The sequence below is a fragment of the Symphalangus syndactylus genome, chromosome 23 (genome assembly GCF_028878055.3).
Source record: "Symphalangus syndactylus isolate Jambi chromosome 23, NHGRI_mSymSyn1-v2.1_pri, whole genome shotgun sequence".
Lineage (NCBI taxonomy): Eukaryota > Metazoa > Chordata > Mammalia > Primates > Hylobatidae > Symphalangus > Symphalangus syndactylus.
In genome coordinates, this window is record NC_072445.2 from 41715541 (window position 1) to 41734640 (window position 19100).

Here is a 19100-nt window from a genome sequence, read left to right on the forward strand (position 1 = left end):
TGGGAGTGGTGGGAATGACAGGAAATACATTTCAGAAAATGTAACTGAGTATGACATTTCTGAGAACTCGACCACGGAACATTTGAACAGAGACTTGAATGGTGTGAGGAGTGAGCCGCATGGACCCCCGGGGAGCAGGTGCATGTGGGAGTCACAGCAGGGGCAGGTGGCAGAGACAGGTCAGAGCAGTGACAAGAGGCTGGTGTGAGTGGAGACGAGTGAGCTGGGCTGAGAGTGGCGGGATGAGGCCACAGGGGTCCTATGATGAGGGGCTTGTAGGAAACGGTGAGAGACTGAGGTTTCATTGTGCCTAAGAAAGAAAAGGGCTGAGGTGTTCATAGGATATGTCCTAATTCCCATTTGAGAGGCTCACTCTGCCTCTGTGTGAGTAATGGACAGTGGGCATGAGAGGCAGCAGGCAGCCCAGCTGGAAAGCCCTTCTGGTTTACAATTCTTGAGTGGGTGGCTCTGGGGTGGTGCCAGGAGAGGAGTGAAAAGTGATTGGATTTAGTGTTGATATACTTGTTAATATTGTGGCAAAACATACATACCATGTAATTTAGCTTCTAACCACTTTTTTCAGTGTACAATTCGGTGGCCTAAAGCACATTTACAATGTTGTGTGACCACCACCAATATGCATTTCCAGAACATTTTCATCATCCCAACAGAAACTGGATCCATTAAACCAAAGCTGTCCATTCTCCCTACCCTCAAACTCTGGTAAATTCTATTTTACTCTCTGTTTCTATGAATTTGCCTATTTTAGCTGCATCACATAAGTGAAATATTATATTTGTCTTTTTGTTTCTGGCTCATTTCACTTATAGTGTTCTCAAGGTTCATCCAACCTGAATTTCATTCACTTTTAGAGCTGAATAATATTCCACGCATATGTGCACCATGGGTCATTTGGCCAATCATCCTCTAATGGACACTCGGTTGCTTCCACCTTTTGGCCATTGGGAATAGTGCTGCTATGAGCATAAATGTACAATTGTCTGTGTGAGTTCCTGCTTTCAATTCTTTTGGGTATATGCCCAAAAGTGGAACTGTTGGCTCATATGGAAATTCTGTTTTTACTTTCTTGAGGAAGCATCATACTATTTTTCATGGTTGCTGTACCTTGTACACTGTCACCAGCAGTGTACAAGTGTTATGACTTCTCCACATCTTCGCCAACACTTGGACTAGTGAAGCTGAGCATATTTTCATGTGCTTATTGGCCATTTGTATATCTTCTTTGGAGAATTGTCTATTCATGTCATTCACTCATTTTTGAATGAGATTATTTGTTTTTCTGTTGTTGAGTCATAGTTTTTTATGTATTCTGGATATTAATTCTTTATCAGGTATATAATTGGCAAATATTTCCTCCCATTCTGTGCATTTTCTTTTAACTCTCTTAATAGTGTCCTTTGATATATAAAAGAGATTTTTAAATTTTGATAGTCTAATTTATTGTTTTTCTTTTATTGGTTGTACTTTTGCTCACCAGCCAAGAAGCCATTGCCACATCCAATTTTCCTAAGATTTTCTTCAATGTTTTCTTCTAAAAAATTTATAGGATTGGCTCCTAAGTTGAGCTCCTTGAACCATTCTGAGTTAATTGAGTTAATTTTTGAATATGGTGTAAGGTGATGCTATGAATTTTGTCCAACATCATTATTTTGTATGTGGATGTTAAGGTTTCCTGGTACTATCAGCTAAAGTGGGACTGATACACTTGTAAGATGCAGTGAGCAATAACACATGGGAACACCATGCATTTGTTTACTTGTGTTTACTCCATAGTTGATTGGAGGAGGCTTTTGGTGACAAACCCAAAAGAAATGAATACATATGAATTCTTGTGAAATCAAAATCAAATAAAATTACAAATTTTAAAATGTTAAGAGTGAGGCAAGACTAGAACATCTCTAGACAAGCTGAAACATGCTGAAATTGAGGGTTTACTGCTTTCCTTGCTTTAAATTTTGCTGGCTCACAGTGGCTTATGTTTACTGCATAAGGGAGCCACAGGGAGGGGTGCTTGCTCACATAACGAGTCCCTGGTTTTCTTCAGATACAAGTTCAAATTCTCCACTTAGAGCCAAAAAAAATTAATTGCAAGATGTTCAAACTGAAGTTTGCTTCTATAAAGTCAAAGAATAAGCAGTAAGTGTAAAATAAACCTCAGGAATCCAAGGAGATTCTACCTTTTTACCTAGAAATGGCCTCACAATGCATCGCTGAAGGGAGAGTGTCCCTTCCAGGAACCCCACAATGTAGGGGTTGCACTTCTTTTTGGCACTTCACTAGCAGTGGTAGAAGGTTTGAAGTTAGGGCCTCCTTCAATCTTTACCCTCTCTCTAATGCAGAGGATTGGGGTCTGTTGGCAGAAGAGTGGTGTCTTGGGCCCCAGCAGACCTGATGAATATCAATATCCAGTGCCCTGTAATGAGGTCATGTGTGCCATATCATCACTTCTGCATGCAGTCTCATGGGAAGGTGGATTCCTGGACCCCAGGTTAAGAGCCTAAGCACTACAGGCATAAAGATAGAGCTCCAGGGAAGGGAGAGATGACTGGGATGGGACCACACTTTTCCTTCAGGGTGTCCCTCAGTTCAAGGAAGTTTGTACTCAAGGGAGAGAAAGTCCTGGCAGGCCTCCTCACCCTTGGCATTCTTGGTATTGGGGCTGGATAATTATCTGTTACATGAGTGATTGCGCTGACTTGTGCATTGCAGGATGTTCACCATCCCTGGTCATTCCCCACAAGATGCTGGTAGCACCTCTTCCTCACTCCAGTCATGGCAACAAAACATTTTTCCAGACATAGCTCATGTCCTCTGGTGGGAAAATTGCTCCTGGATGGGAATACTCGTTTGAGAGGTAGAGACACTCAGGAGCTGGGCCTGTAGAGGGAAAGTGATCAGGAAGTAGATACAAAGCAGAGTTGGGCTGGGGAACAGAGGAAGGGAGTGTAGGCTTGGAGGGGCCTGGTCTGATGGTTGCAGGTCTGGAGCTCAGAACCTCAGGATATGAGGAGCTAAAGCTCGTGAGGAATGAGGAGAGTGGCAGAACCTCCTATTGCCAGAATATCACACTCATACCCAGTAAACACCCAGCCCATAGTTCTGCATCTCTGGGAAGTCAGGATAAATTTGGCCATTATCGGGTCAGAAAGAGTCCTGGTAACCCTAGACTTTGTGTGCCTCCTGACATGATGAATGTGCGGTCACAGCTCCTCTTGTAAACATTGCTGCAAAATGTTTAACCCAGATCTACATAGGTCCTTAGGAGGCACAGCAGACAGAGGAAAAAAGTAAAAGGCACCAGGGGAAATAATATGATAAATTCAGTGTGGAGAAGATTCCACAGGTAATGCCAGTCTAAAAGAAAAAAGATGGGTTGATTGTTATAGATTATAGGCTATTAAAGAAACATAACCAAAGGCAACGAGTGGACATTTTAAGAAAGCAAGTTATAGAAAATAGGTACAAAAATGTACTGAAAAAAGTGGAGATATTTGAACATAAAAGGACATTAAATAATATTATGGAATTATTATTTATTTTCTTTGGTGTGATAATGTTGGTTCTTATTCTTAGGAGGTGCACGATGAAGTATTTAGTGGTCTAGAATCATGGGTCTTGCAAGTTACTTTAGAATGACTCAGCAAAAATCTTAGTCTGGACCCTTTTCATAAGGTGGTGCCAAAAATGAAGAAGGAAGCTCCTGCCCCTCCTAAAGCCAAAGCCAAAGTGAAGGCTTTGCAAGGCCAAGAAGGCGGTGGTGAAAGATGTCCACAGCCACAGTAAAACAGAAGATCCACACATCACCCACCTTCCAGCGGCCCAAGATGATGTGACTCTGGAGGCAGCCCAAATATCCTTGGAAGAGCCCCGCAGGAGAAATAAGCTTGACCACCGTGCTATCATCAAGTTTCCGCTGACCGCTGAGTCCACCATGAAGAAGATAGAAGACAACAAAACACTTATATTCATGGTGGATGTTAAAGCCAACAAGCACCAGATCAAACAGGCTGTGAAGAAGCTCTGTGACATTGATGTGGCCAAGGTCAACACCCTGATTCAGTCTGATGGAGATAAGAAGGCATGTGTTTGACTGGCTCCTGACTATGATGCTTTGGTTGTTGCCAACAAAATTGGGATCAACTAAACTGAGTCCAGCTGGCTAATTCTAAATATATGTATATCTTTTTACCATAAAAAAATTAATCTCTTTACTCACTCTGTCTCTACACACACACACACTTACATACATGCTATACAAACATATCTACCTGTATCTATAAAAAGATACATTTTTATTTTTTATTTTTTTAATTTGTGTATGTTCATGAGGCACAAGTGCAATTCGGCCACATTGATATATTGTGTTGCAGTAAAGTCAGAGCCTTTGGTGCATCCATCACTGGGGCAATGTACTGGGCACATTGTACCCACCAAGCAACCCCTCCCCTCATACACTCCCTACCAACCACCCCTACCCTTCCGAGTCTCCATTGTCCACCATTCCATACCCTACTTACATGTATATAGAGATATTAAGCAAATATGCACAATGATAACTGTCAAATTTTACTGCACTATTCTTTCAGCTTTTCTGTACATCTGAAAATTTATATAAGTTGGAACAATAAGGGAGAGAGAGAGAGAGCCGAATCTGAATAGGTTAGGGGTTGTGTCCCACTAGAGAACATAACTGACCTTTGTGATTCTCAAAGTGTGGTCCTCTGAGCTGCCTTCAGAGAGTCCAGGAGGGAAACTTGTTTTCACAGTAATACCAAGATGCCACCTGCCTATTTCATTATGTTGACTTTTTCATTAATGCTGCAAATGCCAAGGTCGGTAACACACCCAGCACCTTAGCTGAACCAAGGCGGTGGCTCCAGACTGCATTCTCACTTAAGGATATCTTTGATGGAGCAGGAAAAGTTCTACTTCCACTACAGTTTGATCCTTGATTACATACCTTTTTAATATTCTTTGTGAGAAAATGGGAAGTATGCATAAAACACTTATTGCACAATGGTAATCTTGAGGAAGGACACTTGTGTGGCTGAGTTATGAGTTCGACCAGCAGATCTTCTCATTCACCCACTGAAAGACATTTGCATTATTTCCAGTTTGGAACTATAATGAATAAAGCCGCTATGAATATTTGTGTACAGGTTTTGCTGTGAACATAAAGTTTTCCCTTGTTTGGGATAAGCACCCAGAAGGGCAATTGCTGGTCATATGATAATTTCATGTTCATTTCCAGAGTGGCTGTACCATTTCACATTCCTACCAGAAATATTTGAGTGGTCCAGTTCCTTTGCAACCTTGCCAGCATCTTATGTGAACTTTATTTTGTATTTCAGCCATTCTTACAGGTGTATAGTGATATCTCATTGTGATTTTAATCTGTATTTCCTTAATGACTAATGATGTTGAGCATCTTTTCATGGGCTTCTTAGCCTTGTGTTTATCCTCTTCAGAGAAACGTCTGTTCATGTCTTGCTCATTGCCTATTTTGTATTTGGATTTCATTTTTATTGTTGAGTTTTTAAATTTCTTTGTATATTCTGAATGCAAGCCTTTACAGAATTTGTTGTTTGCAAATATCTTCTCTCATTCTGTAGCTTGTCTTTTTATGCTCTTCATAGGTCTCTCACAGAGCAACAGTTTTGAATTCGATAAGAGCCTATTTATTAACTTTTTCTTTTATGGATAATACTTTTGGTGTTATGTCTAAGAACTGTTTGTCCAGTTTTAGTTCTGATGATTTTTTCTTAAGAGGTTTATAATTTTAAATTTTTAATTAATTAATTAATTATTTTAGAAAAAACATCTTGCCCAGGCTGGCCTTGAACTCCTGGGCTCAAGGGATCCTCCCACCTCAGCCTCAGAAGTAGCTGAGAGTACAGGCCTGTGACACCATGCCTGGCTTAATGTTTGTCATTTTAAATATATGTTTTACATTGAAGCCTGTGATCCGTTTTGAGTTATTCTTTGTATAAGGTGTGAGGTTTGGGCCAGGTTGTTTTTTAATTTTTCTACTGTGGTGCTCCAGCACCATTTGTTGGGAAAGCTCTCCTTCCTTCTTTGAATTGCTTTTGTGCTTTTGTAAAAGTCAGTTGAGCATATTTGTGTGTTTTGCTCATTTTTAGTTGAGATGTTCATCTTTTTATATCAAGTTTAAGAACTTGTCACTTATTCTAGATACAAGTTCTTCATCAAAAATGTGATTTGTGATGAATTGTGAAATATTTTCTCCCAGTCTATGGCTTGTGTTCTCATTTTCTTAATGGTGTCTTTTGGAGCACTAAAGTTTCAAATTTTAACTAAGCCCAATTTATCTTTTCTTTTTTCATTTGTAGATCATGCTTGTGATATGTTACTTAAGAATCTTTTGCCTAATCAGCCAAAGTAAGAACAATTTTCTCCTATATTTTCTTATAGAAAGTTTATACTTTAAACTCATATATTTTAGCTTTTTAATTTGAGTTGATATTTTATATGGTATGAGATGTCTAAATCCACCTCTTTTTGTTTCTTTTATCATTTTGCCCACCTGATCAGAGCTAACTACAGCTTCAACTCTTGGGCTCAAGTGATTTTCTTGCCTCAGTCTCCTAAAGCACTGGGATTATAGGCACAAACCACTGAACACTGCCATCTCTTTTTACATTTAGTTGTCCAGCTGTGTCTAAACCATTTGTTTAAAAGACTATTATTTCCCCATTGAATTACCTAGGCAACTTTGTTGGATGTCAATTGAAAAAAATGTAAGAATGTCTTTCTAGATTCTCACTTCTGTTCATTTATCTCTATGTCTGTGAGTTCTACACTATCTGGATTATTATAGTTTTATATTATATTCCAATTTTTTTTCAAATTTATGTTGGCTCTTCTGCATCTTTTCCATTTTCATGAGCATTTTAGAATTATTTTGTCAATTTCTGTAAAATGCCTGCTGGGATTTCGATAGAGATTGTGCTGAATCCATAGATCGATTTGTGGAGCATTGCCATTTTAACAATATTATTGAGCTTTCCAACCCTCACCTCTCCATTTATTTAGACCATTCATTTCTCTCAGTACTGTTTTGTACTTTTCAGTGTACAAACACTGCCCTCTTCCTAAATTTATAATTTATTCCTATTTCATGATTTTTATAACTACTGTGAAAAGAAATTCTAGATTTTCATTGCTGGTATAGAGAAATAAAATTGACTTTTGTATATTGCTTTTATATCCTATGGGCTCTTCTGAACTCTTTTCTTAGTGCTACAGGCTTTTATCTGCATATGAATTCTACAGGCAGGATCATGTGAACAGAATTTTATGTTTTCTTTTTTGATATGAATGACTTTAATTTTTTATTTTTCGTTTTTTGCTGTATTGTATTGGCTAGAATCTCTAGTACAATGTTAAATAGAAGTGATGAGAGTGGACATCTTTGCTTTGATTCCCATCTTAGGAGGAAAGCATTCCGTCTTTCATCATTATGCATGATTTTAGCTGTGAGTTTTTCACAGATGTCCTTTATCGAGTGAAGAAGGTCCCTCCATTCCTATTTTGTTGAAAGTTGTGAACATGAATGGTGTTAAGATTTTTGTCAACTGTTTCTTCTGCATCTATTCAGATAATTATATTGCTCTGGTCCTTTGTTCTATTAATATGGTGCATTACATTAATTGATTTCCAAATGTTAAGCCAACCTTGTATTCCTGGGATGAATTCCATTGGTCATGAATTGTAATCCTTTTTATATGGTATTGTATTCAGTTTGCCAATGTTTGTTAAGGATGTTTGCATTTATGTTCATTGGTGATACTGGTCTGTAGTATTCTTTTCTTGTGAGTCTTTGTCTGACTTTGATATTAGGGTAAAGCTAGTTCCACAAATGATTTGGGGTCCCCACTCTAGAAGGATCTGGTGGGAGATGGTGTCTGTGGCAGTGGTGATCTCAGGGTGCAAAGGATGGGCAGAGGCAGCCTCAGGCTGAAGGGTCTCAAGAAAACCCCTACTCCACATGGAGAATAAGATCCACTGTCCACTGCCAGGGCAGTGGCCTGGGTGGAATCCCTGCTAGAAATGGGGTAGGAAGGCCTTGTGGTCTCACACACAGTGGCCCTGGGGTGGAGCTGAGTTTCCAGGGGTTAATGGACCAGGCAGGAGCAGGGTGGCCCAAGTGCAGGTCATGGGCCTGGGTGAGTTCAGGGGGTCAGGGGACACCAGGCCTCCTCCAGCATGGGGCTCCCTAGGGTCAGGTCAGGTGCAGACCTGTGGCAGCCACATGTTTTGATGCTGGGCCTGCGAGCCCCAGGGCTTCCTGATGGGCTCTCCAGTTAGGAGCTGCCTGCTCAGGGCTGGGAGGGGAAGAACGCTGAGCTGCAGGTGGAGGGAGTAAATGTTTTTGTTTTGTTTCTTGGAGGGAGTTGCTGATGTTGATGGAGTCACAGGAGGAGATTGGTGAGGACTGGGAAAAGCGAGATGGGAGGGAGAATCAATATGGACATTATTTTTTTTTCTGAGCGAAGTCATAGCTTAAAGTCTGGAGAGCCTGAGGAAGGAGTATCCCTGAGAGGATACAAAGATTTCTTCCCCAAACCTAATTTTTCTTCACCACCCCCGCGTCCTGCAAGCCTCACAAAGCCATAGGCCCAGTACCAACACCAGATGGTGCCAACAGGCCATGCAGGCACCGTGCAGTTGGGCTTGTTTCTGGCCATCTGGGTCCCTGACTTAACTGGGGTAGCATGGACCCTGCAGCCAGATGACCTGGGTTCAACCTGCAGCTCTGGTCTCACTGGCACTTTCCCTCCTGGTGCCTCAGTTTCTTCAACTGTGAAATGGACAGTTACTGTGCTTACCTCTAGGGCGGGTTTCTCGACAGCAGCCCTATTAACAATTTGGGACAGAGACTCTCTTGTGGAGTGGCCTGTCCTGTGTGTTGTGGAAGGTTTGCCAGCAGCACCCCACACACCCCCTCCCACCAATCCCCACATGACAACCGAAAATGTCCCAGGATTTTTGGGTCTCCCTTGGGTCTGGAAGCTGCATTTAGGCATTTTCCCACCTGACACTTGAGCTCATTTCTGCTTTGGTCCAAATAAGGCCTCTCTTTTTTAAAAAAAATGTTTTTTCTTTAAACATTATATCCATCTTTTAAATAAATCAATTTTCTTCCTTTATCTCTGCATTCAGCTAATTCTTCCACACCCTTTCTTTAGTATATTTTGAAATGTATCCATTCTAATTCTAGCAATTAGCATATCTGACTTGCATGATACCTGCTATTACCGCATTAGAGCTCTGATTTCTTGAGTACAGGGAATGGAGTGCGTGTTCCTGATTCTGCTCTGGATGACTTAATTCAATTTATTTTACTTTACTTGTCAGAGATGTTGGTCTTCATCTGTAAAATATAATTGTGGACGTGGCTTGAATTACTGGGTGGTTTTATTTCTTCATTCAGCTAGTATTTGTTGTGTACCTACTGCACGTCAAATACATGGCATGATATTGTTTCATGGATCACACCACAGCAAATAAGAAACTATATTAAGGATGTTATAGCCAGGTGTAGTGCCATGTGCCTGCAGTCCTAGCTACTTGGGATACTGAGGCAGTAGAATTGCTTGAGCCCAGGAGTTTGAGGTTACAGTCAGCTCAGCTACGATCACCATTGCTTTTCAGCCTGGGCAACTAAGCAAGACCCTGTCTCTGAAAAAAAGAAAACAGATATTGTAAGCTGTCTACATGTACTCTATGTCTCAGGAGATTCATGTCCTGTAGCTCTAAATGGCATCTCCATGTGGTTTTTCATGAATGTTTGGTATTTCTTTTCTATCCTTTTACTTTCAACTTTTCTGTATCTTCTACCGATAGTATGTCTTTTATAAATAGCCTATGGTTATTTATTTGTTTACTTATTTATTTTTACCCCTGTTCATTATTTATCTTGTAATTGGGGTGTTTGAGTCCATTATCTTCCTTTTTTTTTTTTTTTGAGAAAGAGTTTCTCTCTTGTTGCCCAGGCTGGAGTGCAATGGAGCGATCCCAGCTCACTACAACCTCCGCCTCCCAGGTTCAAGCAATTCTCCTGCCTCAGCCTCCTGAGTAGCTCGGATTACACGCATGAGCCACCACGCCCGGCTAATTTTGTATTTTTAGTAGAGATGGGGTTTCTCCATGTTGGTCAGGCTGGTCTTGAACTCCCAGCCTCAGGTGATCCACCCACCTTGGCCTCCCAAAGTGCTGGGATTACAGGCGTGAGCCACTGCGCCCGGCCCTGAGTCCATTATCCTTAATGTCATTGTTGCCCTGGTTGGGTTTAAGTCTACCTTGTCATTTGCTGTTTTCTAACATTACATCTCTTTTTGCCCCATTATTTTTCTTTTCTTGCCTTTTTTAGATTAATCAAATATTTTCATTATTGTAGTCTTCTTAGTGTTTTAGTCACCCATTGCCATATTATTCTCTTAATTATCCAAGAAAGAACAATATTAATCTGTGACTTATTATAACCAATTGGAAACCATAACTTCCCTTTCACATACCTGTGCGGATAGCCCAGGAAAGAATTGGTGCTTTGCATATACACCATGGAATACTATGCAGCCATAAAAAGGATGAGTTCATCTCCTTTGCAGGGACATGGATGAAGCTGGAAACCATCATTCTTAGCAAAATATCACAAGGACAGAAAACCAAACACCATATGTCCTCAATCATAAGTGTGAGTTGAACAATGAGAACACATGGACACAGGGAGGGGAACATCACACACCAGGGCCTGTTGGGGGATGGGGATCTGGGGGAGGGATAGCATTAGGAGAAATACGTAATGAAATGACGAGTTGATGGGTGCAGCAAACCAACATGGCACATGTATATCTATGTAACAAACATGCATGTTGTGTACATGTACCCTAGAACTTAAAGTATTAAAAAAAAAAGAATTGGTGCTCTGGCTCTGAGATACATGGGGCCAGGGGTATGGAAGCAGGAGAGTAATTGGATGATGAAGTTGTAGCTGCAGAGCCATCTGGGCTCCTCACCTGCATTCCTTGTAGACATCTCTTCTAATGAATTCCTGCGATGCCCTCTCCTCAGCATGCTCCTGCCAGAGTCTCCCCATCTCCACCTTCTACTCTCATAGTCTAAAACCATGGCTGTCCTTGATTCTTCTTTCTCAGAACACAGATACAATCCATTAGCAAATACTATGATGCATCCAGAATCCCATCACTTCTCATTATTTTCACTGGTCACACCCAGGTCCGGGTAACCGATATCTCTATCCTGAAATGCTACATGAATTTCCACTGTTTTCTCTACTGCCTCGCTTGTCCCTGACCTCTCAATTCTGTTCTCAGTAGGGCAGCCAGAGAGAAGCTTTTGAAGAATGAGTCCTACCATGTCCCACTTTTCAAAACTGTACTCTAACTCCCCATCTCACTCAGAGCAAAAGTGAAAACCCTGCCCACACCCTCCAGGCCTACCTGCTCTGGCCGCACCTCTGACCTCATCTCAGTTAATCTGTCCAGCCCTTCTGGACTCTTCTCAATTCCCAAAACACAGATACCTTCCTGCCCTAGTGCATTTTCACGGGAGGTTCCCTGCCTGGAAAGAACTTTCCTAGACATCCTCGTAGATATCTCCTCATGTCCTTCAAATTGTTCTACGAGACCTAGAAGAAGCTTCTCTGCTCCTTCTTGAATCTCTGTCTGGCTCAGTCCACTTGCCCCCACCATGTCCATTAGGGTGACACAGAAGTCCTACAAGGTATTCCACTCTGACCCCCAGGCCTTCAGCAGCTGCTCCTACACAAGCAGGCCCAGTGCCCACATCAGCTCCTTGAGCTTCTCCTAAGTGGGCAGCAGTGGCAGCAGCTTTTGGGGTAGCTTGGGTACGGCAAGGGTCTGGGTGGAGGCTGTGGTGGGGCTCGTGATATGGGGGACATCACAGCCGTCATGGTCAACCAGAGCCTACTGAGGCCCCTTAAGCTGGAGGTGGACCCCAACATTCAGGCCATGTGCACCCAGGAGAAGGACCAGATCAAGACCCTCAACAACAAATTTGCCTCCTTCATCAACAAGTTACAGTTCCTGGTGCAATAGAACAAAATACTGGAGACCAAGTAGAGCCTCCTAAAGCAGCAGAAGATGGCTCAGAGGAAGATGGACTGCATGATCAAGAGCTATATTAACCTTCAGCAGCAGCTGGACACTATGGGCCAGGAGAAGCTGAAGCTGGAGGCGAAGTTTGGCAACACACAGGGACTGGTGGAAGACTTCAAGAACTAGTACGAGGATGAGATCAATATTGATACAGAGGAGAATGAATTTGTCCTCATCAAGAAGGATGTGGCTGAAGCTTACATGAATGAGGTAAAGCAGGAGTCTTGCCTGGAAGGGCTGAATGATGAGATCAACTTCCTCAGGCGGCTGTATGAAGAGGAGATCATGGAGCTGCAGTCTCAGATCTCGGACACATCTGTGGTGCTGTCCGTGGACAACAGCCACTCCCTGGACATGGACAGCATCATCGCTGAGGTTAAGGCCCAGCAAGAGGAGATCACCAACTGAAGCTGGGCTGGGGCTGAGAGCCTGCACCAGGTCAAGTGTGAAGATCTGCAGGCACTGGCTGGGAAGCACTGGACGACTTGCGTCACACAAAGACAGATCTCAGAGCTGACCTGGAACCTCAGCTGGCTCCAGGCTGAGATTGACAGCCTCAAAAACCAGTGGGCCTCCCTGCAGGCCGCCATCACGGATGCAGAGCAGCGTTGGGAGCTGGCCATTAAGGAAGCCAAGCTGTCTGTGTGCTGGAGGTCACCCAGCAGTGGGCAAAGCAGGACATGGCGCGGCAGCTGTGCGAGTACCAGGAGCTGATGAATATCAAGCAGGCCTGGACATCGAGATCACCACCTACAGGAAGCTGCTGTAGGGCAAGAAGAGCTGGCTGGAATCTGGGATACAGAACATGAGTATCCACATGAAGACCACCAGTGGCTACTCAGGTAGGCTGAGCTTGGCCTACGGGGCCCTCACAAGCCCTGGCCTCAGCTACAGCCTGGGCTCCAGATTTGGCTCTGGCAGGGGCTCCAGCTCCTTCAGTCACACCAGCTCCTCCAGGGCCGTGGTTATGAGGAAAATTGAGACCTGTGATAGAAAGCTGGTGTCCAAGACCTCGAATGTCCTGCCCAAGTGAATGGCCACAGCAGCCACTCCCAGCCTGCCCCCTCCTGTGACTGCCCCAGGGCCTGTAGGGGAGGCCGCTGTGCAGGGGAGCATAGGGAACAGGAGACCCACCTGAGGCTCAGCCCTCGCCCTCAGCCCACCCATGGCAGGAGTTTACTGCCTGGGGTACCCCCATTTGCACATGTCTTCAGCTACAAAGTAAATGTTTTTTTTCTTTTTTCTTTCTTTCTTTTTTTTCCAAATTAAAGCCACAGTCAGCTCTGCCAACTGAAAAAAAAAAATCTTTCCTTGAAGGTCACATTTGCAACAAGGCCCACGCTGACTACATAGTACAACAGCCACCTTCCCTGTCTGCACAGCCCACACTCTGGATCACTCACCCCACAGCACTTGCCACCTTCTAACACAAGCTTTTGCCTTCCTTACTCTGCTTATAGTGTATCTTCATCTGCCTCTTCTCTCTAGAACATATGAGCCACAAGGCCAGAAATTTTTCTGTTTTTAATTTAAAGATGTTTTCCAAATGCAAAAACAGTCATATACCTACATATACCTAGCAGACAACAAATGTCAGTTCAATGAATGATCACCGTAGAGCACCTCCCTATCCGAAAGGCAATATCTTTATTAATGTAGCCTCAGGCCAAATGCTGTTTTGTGGCTGCTACAGCTGTTTGTGGCAGCTACAGCACAACATCCTCTCACACTGACATCAGTGCCACCAGTGCTTTTGTCACCAGTCCTGCTTGTGTGCCCTCCCTCCCCTCATTCCTCCTCCCACACCAACCCTCCTGCACACTGCAGCACACAATCATGTATCTCTCTTCAAGAAAGATAATCTTAGTCTTATAAGTCCAATTTTCCAACTACATGTGAATCTAAATTAGACTCTGCTTTACAAATCCATGAGTTTGGATTCGAGCTAACACTATGATTACTACAACTCAGGGCAGAAAGAAGAGTAGGAGGGCAGAAGAGGAGTTCCAATAGAAAGTTAACTATGATGAGAAACTATGGGACCCCTCCTCTCTGCAAATGTCACAATCTGGTTCCTATAAGAAGGCTGGTGAAAAGAGGGAAAATACAATCCAGGAAAGAGCCCTGGAAGGAGGGCAAGTGCTGGACAGGTCTGAAAAATCAGTCTCTTGATACCACAAGGACTTCTGTGTGCAGGGACTGCCCTAAATGACATTTGAGTCTCTGTGATCACAGGTCCTGCTGGGACAAGGTTCTGCTGAAGGACCAAGGCCACTGGAGCAGCAAAGATGACCCGGCTGAGCAGTGACCACATAAAGCCCACAGTGGCCTGAGCACCCACTAGGCACAGCCCCATCTACTCTCCTCCCCTGCAACAGATCGGCACAGGAAACATAGACTCTGGAAGGTTCTCAGGTCTTCAATTTATTTTGTCTCTCAAATTTTAGTAATCTCCTCCTCTAATTAACTAATTAACCTCTCATGGCAAGAATTTGAAGAAGTAAATTTATACTCAGATTCTAATTTTAATAGGGAGGCAGGAAGTTGCAGCTCAGTACACCATGAAGTTGAGACAGAGATAAAGACATCGGAGCCCCATGTCTCTGGAACAGGAAAGGTAATTGGGTAGAAACTCGGGGTAGTGCAGGGAAGGGGGTCACGGTGTACATGGGGGTAGGCTGGTCTCCCACCTCCTCACATTATGCTAACAGGGAGGAAGACACATTTGGACACCTTTTCAGAAAGAGAATTCAGGCTTCTTGAAGTTACGAAAGGGAGGCATGAGCAAATCTTGCTTCTCAGTCCCACACAAGGAAGCTGTCTCACACTACAGAGAAAATATTCATGAACAAATTCATATCAGTCACAGTGAGAGGTAACACTCTAAATAGCCCATTTCATGCTCAAGACATCCAAGTCAAAGAAACCCCATAGCACAGCTGAGTCCCCTCTGTTCCCCCCAACACCCCATTCACATCAGGGCCCCTGCCCTGGAGTGTCACCTTTATTAGCTGTGAGAGACACACCAGAGCCCTGGGCACTGTCAATGATTGGAGTAGAACCAAAACAGGACCTGGTCAGAGCCCATAGATGTGGCTAGAGGCACTGTGGGGTGGGTGAGCTTCATCATAGGCTCCTGAACACAATATCCCAACAGTCTCAGGGATCAGCCTCCTTCGTCTTGCTTGCAGCCTGAGAGTAGCTCCCTCTGTTTCTATCTGTGGGAAGAAAACGTCCTGTGAGAGGCCAGAAAGGAGGCAGGGCCATAAGGTCCTAGAGCAACCCTCTAGTCTTTGATCCCAGAGAAGTTTCCAGAAAAGTGTAACTGCAGATCCAGGGCAAGATCAGGAAATATAAGAAAGCAGATGTGGGTCCTGGACCAAATGCCCTCCTGAGGTCTGTCATCAGCAGGGACCTTTCCCTGTGATTTGTGACTGCTGAGATCAGGTCCCATCACCACCATAATCATCGAAGTGAAGAACCTGTCCTTCATTTTCACAAATGCTTTATAAATGAGTAGGTGCTGCCACACAGGGCCCAGGCTGGGTAGGCCCATGAGTGTGGATGGTGCTTCCCAGTAATGAGGCAGGACACACTTCTACTCGGGGCTTGCAACCCCCAGTGGGACAAGAAAACTCAGACTCCACTCCTCACCCCTTCCCTACCTGAGCTCTTCTTCCTCCACATCACAGCAGCGACCACAGCTCCAGTGACTACAGCTCCAAGGACAACAAGGCCAGCAACGATGCCCGCGATGGGGATGGTGGGCTGGGGAGACTGCTCTGGGAAAGGAAGGGAAGGTGAGGGGCCCTGATCTCCAGGCCTCAGCCTTGACCCTGCTGAAGAGCTCCAGAAGGGCTCCTGCTTTCCCTGAGAAAAGACATGACCCCTCATCCCCCTCTTTACCCCATCTCACTCCTTACCCCATCTCAGAGTGAGGGGCTCGGGCAGCCCCTCGTGCTGCACATGGCATGTGTATCTCTGTTCCTCTCCAGAAGGCACCACCACAGCGGCCCACTTCTGGAAGGTTCCATCCCCTGCAGGCCTTGTCTCCACAAGCTCTGTGTCCTGGGTCTGTTCCTCCCCATCCCGCTGCCAGGTCAGTGTGATCTCCGCAGGGTAGAAGCCCAGGGCCCAGCACCTCAGGGTGGCCTCATGGTCGGAGATGGGGTGGCGGGCAACGTGTGCTTTTGGAGGATCTGAGAAGAGTCAGAAAATTCAGGCACTTTGCACTCCTCATGGGAAACCCCAGCAGCACCCATGTGACCAACCTGAGAATGGACAGGACACCTAGGGTGGGGAAGGGAGCACAGAACCCAGACACCAGCCTAGACACAGACACCTGGGAAAATCTCCTATTCCTTGGAAAGTTCGAGTCTCTGAGGGGGGAGCAGGGACTTCTGGCCCTGACCTAAGTGGAGGCCGAGGGACTCAGAAGAGCTGGAATCAGAGCCCCAAACACATTGAGTGTGAGGCAGAGAACAAAACTTGAGAGAAAAAGTCACGGGGCCCCAGGCTGTTGGAGGGCTCAAAGGGAACCGCGGATCGGTATTCCACGGACCGTCTTCCCTCCATTCCCTCAGAGATTTCATCCCTTAATTGTCCCAGAGAGCAGGGCGGACTCTCACAGTCACTCTCTGGTACAGGATCTGGAAAGCCAGGAAGATTCTTCCTACTCAGGACCAGAGGGAGGGCGATATTCTAGCATTGGGCCCACTTTCCTCCCCACCTTGGGCGAGGCCATCCCAAGAGATCTACAGGAGATGGGGAAGGCGCCCGTGGCCCCTGGTACCTGCGCGCTGTAGCGTCTCCTTCCCCTTCTCCAGGTATCTGCGGAGCAACTCCAGACACTCGCCCTCCAGGTAGGTCCTGAACTCCTCTGCATATTCCTCTGCCTCATAGAAGCGCTGGGTGATCTGAGCCACGGTGTCCGCCGCGGTCCAGGAGCGCAGGTCCTCGTTCAGGGAGATGTAATCCCTGCCGTCGTACGCGTGCTGGTGATACCCGCGGAGGAGGCGTCCGTCGGGCCCCATGTCGCAGCCATTCATTCCCTGGAGGGTGTGAGACCCTAGCCAAGTCCCCGCAGTCAGCCCCGCCCAGCGAGCCCCGCCCCCTCCCCTCCCAACCCGCGGGGATTTTGGCCTAAACTGAAAATGAACCTGGGTAAAGGCGCCTGGGACTCTCCCTGGTGGAGGGTCTGGGCGGGTCCCGCTGCCTCGGGGTGGATTTCGGATCCGGAGACTCTGAGGGACCCGAGCGGTCCGTGGCGGATGGGGGGTGGTCGTGACCTGCGCCCCCGGCCGGGGTCACTCACCCGCCTCGCTCTGGTTGTAGCGGCGGAGCAGGTTCCTCAGGGCCACTCGGTCAGTCTGTGCGTTGGCCTTGGCGTACCCTGTGGTCCGCTCCCAGTACTGCGGCCCCTCTTGCTCCACCCACTGCGCCCGCGGCTCCATCCTCGGAATCGCGGCATCGCTGTCGAACCGCAGGAACTGCGTGTCGTCCACGTACTCCACGGCGATGTACCGGGGCTCCCCGCGGCCGGGCCGCGACACAGCGGTGCTGAAATACCTCAAGGAGTGGGAGCCTGGGGGCAAGGAGGGGCTGAGACCAGCCAGACCCTCCTCCGGGCGCGGCTCCCTGAGTCCTGCGCCCCCACTGGGCGGGCCCTTCACTTCTCCCCAAAGAGGCCGTTTCTGTCTCGACCCCGCACTCACCCGCCCAGGTCTCGGTCACGGCCAGGGCCCCTGAGAGCAGCAGGAGGAGGGTTCGGGGCGCCATGACCCCAACCTCCGCGTCTGGGAAGAATCTGAGTCCCGGGCGGTGCGTGGGACTTTAGAACCGGGAACTGCGGCGACACTGATTGTCTTCTCTAGAAACGCGACACCCAATGGGAGTGAGAAATGGGGCCGCGTTATGAGTATCCAGGAAGAAGGACCTGACACGGGTTGGGAGAGAAAGAGAAACTCTGGGGAGATGGGGAATTCTCAATACTGAGCCTCCCCACCCCAGACACCGCCTCGAGGCCTGAGTCCTTGAGAGCCACTCCTGGGGCCCTGGGACTTTGCCCTCCCCCTCTCCCTCCTGTGCAGGGTGTGTCTCAATGTCTCCCTGAGTCTTCGCCCGGGGGCTGAGAAACCAGGGAGAAACCATCGGCATGGACCCAGTCCATCTCCCTTCAGTTTTCATTCCGAAATCCCCGTCCCTTGACTGAACTTTCTCCCTCCCACTCCATACCTGGACTCCCCGGACTCTTCTGGAAGAAAATTAACCCCAAGGAGCTTGGTGCCAGACAATGAACTTGTCCTGAGAATGAAGGTGTAGAGACAGTTTCTTCTTCTTCTCCTTCTTCTTGTTCCTCTTCTTCCTGTTCTCCTTCTCCTTCTCCTCCTCCTTCTCCTCCTTCTTCTCCTTCTTCCCTCCTCTTCCTCCTCCCCCTCCTCCTCCTTCTCTTTCGTCTCTGGAAAAGTTGTACCTGAGCATATGAAATAGGACAGAGAACAGTTTCTTTTTTATTGGCTGCAGTGAGTAGTAGAATCTTGGTAACCCCTGAATTATCAGGAATCTTTTTTTTTTTTTTTTTTTTTTTTTTGAGACGGAGTCTCGCTGTCGCCCAGGCTGGAGTGCAGCGGCGCGATCTCGGCTCACTGCAAGCTTCGCCTCCTGGGTTCACGCCATTCTCCTGCCTCAGCCTCCCAAGTAGCTGGGACTACAGGTGCCCGCCACCACGCCTAGCTGTTTTTTGTATTTTTAGTAGAGACGGGGTTTCACTGTGTTAGCCAAGATGGTCTCGATTTCCTGACCTCTTGATCCTCCTGCCTCGGCCTCCCAAAGTGCTGGGATTACAGGCATGAGCCACCGCACCTGACCAATCAGGAATCTTACGTGTAAAAAATGTTACTTTGGCCCCTCGATATATAA

At 46.1% G+C, this 19100-nt stretch overlaps 1 protein-coding gene and 1 long non-coding RNA gene across 16 annotated transcripts; one reads left to right on the top strand and one right to left on the bottom strand.

Annotated features, from left to right (window-relative positions):
- The first annotated feature begins 101 nt into the window (after window positions 1-101).
- Window positions 102-7826, top strand: LOC134735714 (uncharacterized). The gene is made up of 2 exons (XR_010119121.1): window positions 102-723; window positions 3694-7826. It is a non-coding gene; the product is annotated as an uncharacterized lncRNA (long non-coding RNA).
- Window positions 7827-10766: 2940 nt separating this feature from the next.
- On the bottom strand, window positions 10767-18688 carry LOC129473817 (patr class I histocompatibility antigen, CH28 alpha chain). 15 transcript variants are annotated; one of them, XR_010119094.1, is made up of 8 exons: window positions 18417-18647; window positions 17897-18117; window positions 17497-17766; window positions 16975-17250; window positions 16106-16381; window positions 15848-15964; window positions 15256-15400; window positions 14591-15009 (listed from the first exon to the last, which is right to left on the bottom strand). XR_010119094.1 is itself a non-coding variant. In XM_055264778.2 (8 exons), the coding sequence occupies exons 1-8, from the start codon at window positions 17958-17960 to the stop codon at window positions 15159-15161; spliced, it is 1110 nt and encodes a 369-aa protein (XP_055120753.2). In that variant the 5' UTR covers window positions 17961-18024; the 3' UTR covers window positions 14591-15158. The 15 variants fall into 15 exon arrangements, 13 of the variants coding, with proteins under 13 accessions (XP_055120741.2, XP_055120753.2, XP_063488684.1 ...); XR_010119095.1 differs by having other exon boundaries at window positions 15185-15400; XM_055264778.2 differs by lacking the exon at window positions 18417-18647 and adding an exon at window position 15466 and having other exon boundaries at window positions 14591-15227; window positions 15363-15388; window positions 15837-15964; window positions 17897-18024.
- Between the last annotated feature and the right edge of the window lie 412 nt (window positions 18689-19100).

What these genes read in the sequence shown, in the direction of transcription:
- LOC129473817 (XM_055264766.2), bottom strand. Translation starts at nt 17,960, where the DNA reads ATGGCGCCCCGAACCCTCCTCCTGCTGCTCTCAGGGGCCCTGGCCGTG. An exon ending in GGAGACGCTACAGCGCGCAG is followed by an intron (nt 16,382 to 16,974) that starts GTACCAGGGGCC and finishes GACTCTTCTCAG; the next exon opens with ATCCTCCAAAAGCACACGTT. An exon ending in GCCCCTCACTCTGAGATGGG is followed by an intron (nt 15,965 to 16,105) that starts GTAAGGAGTGAG and finishes TTCCTTTCCCAG; the next exon opens with AGCAGTCTCCCCAGCCCACC.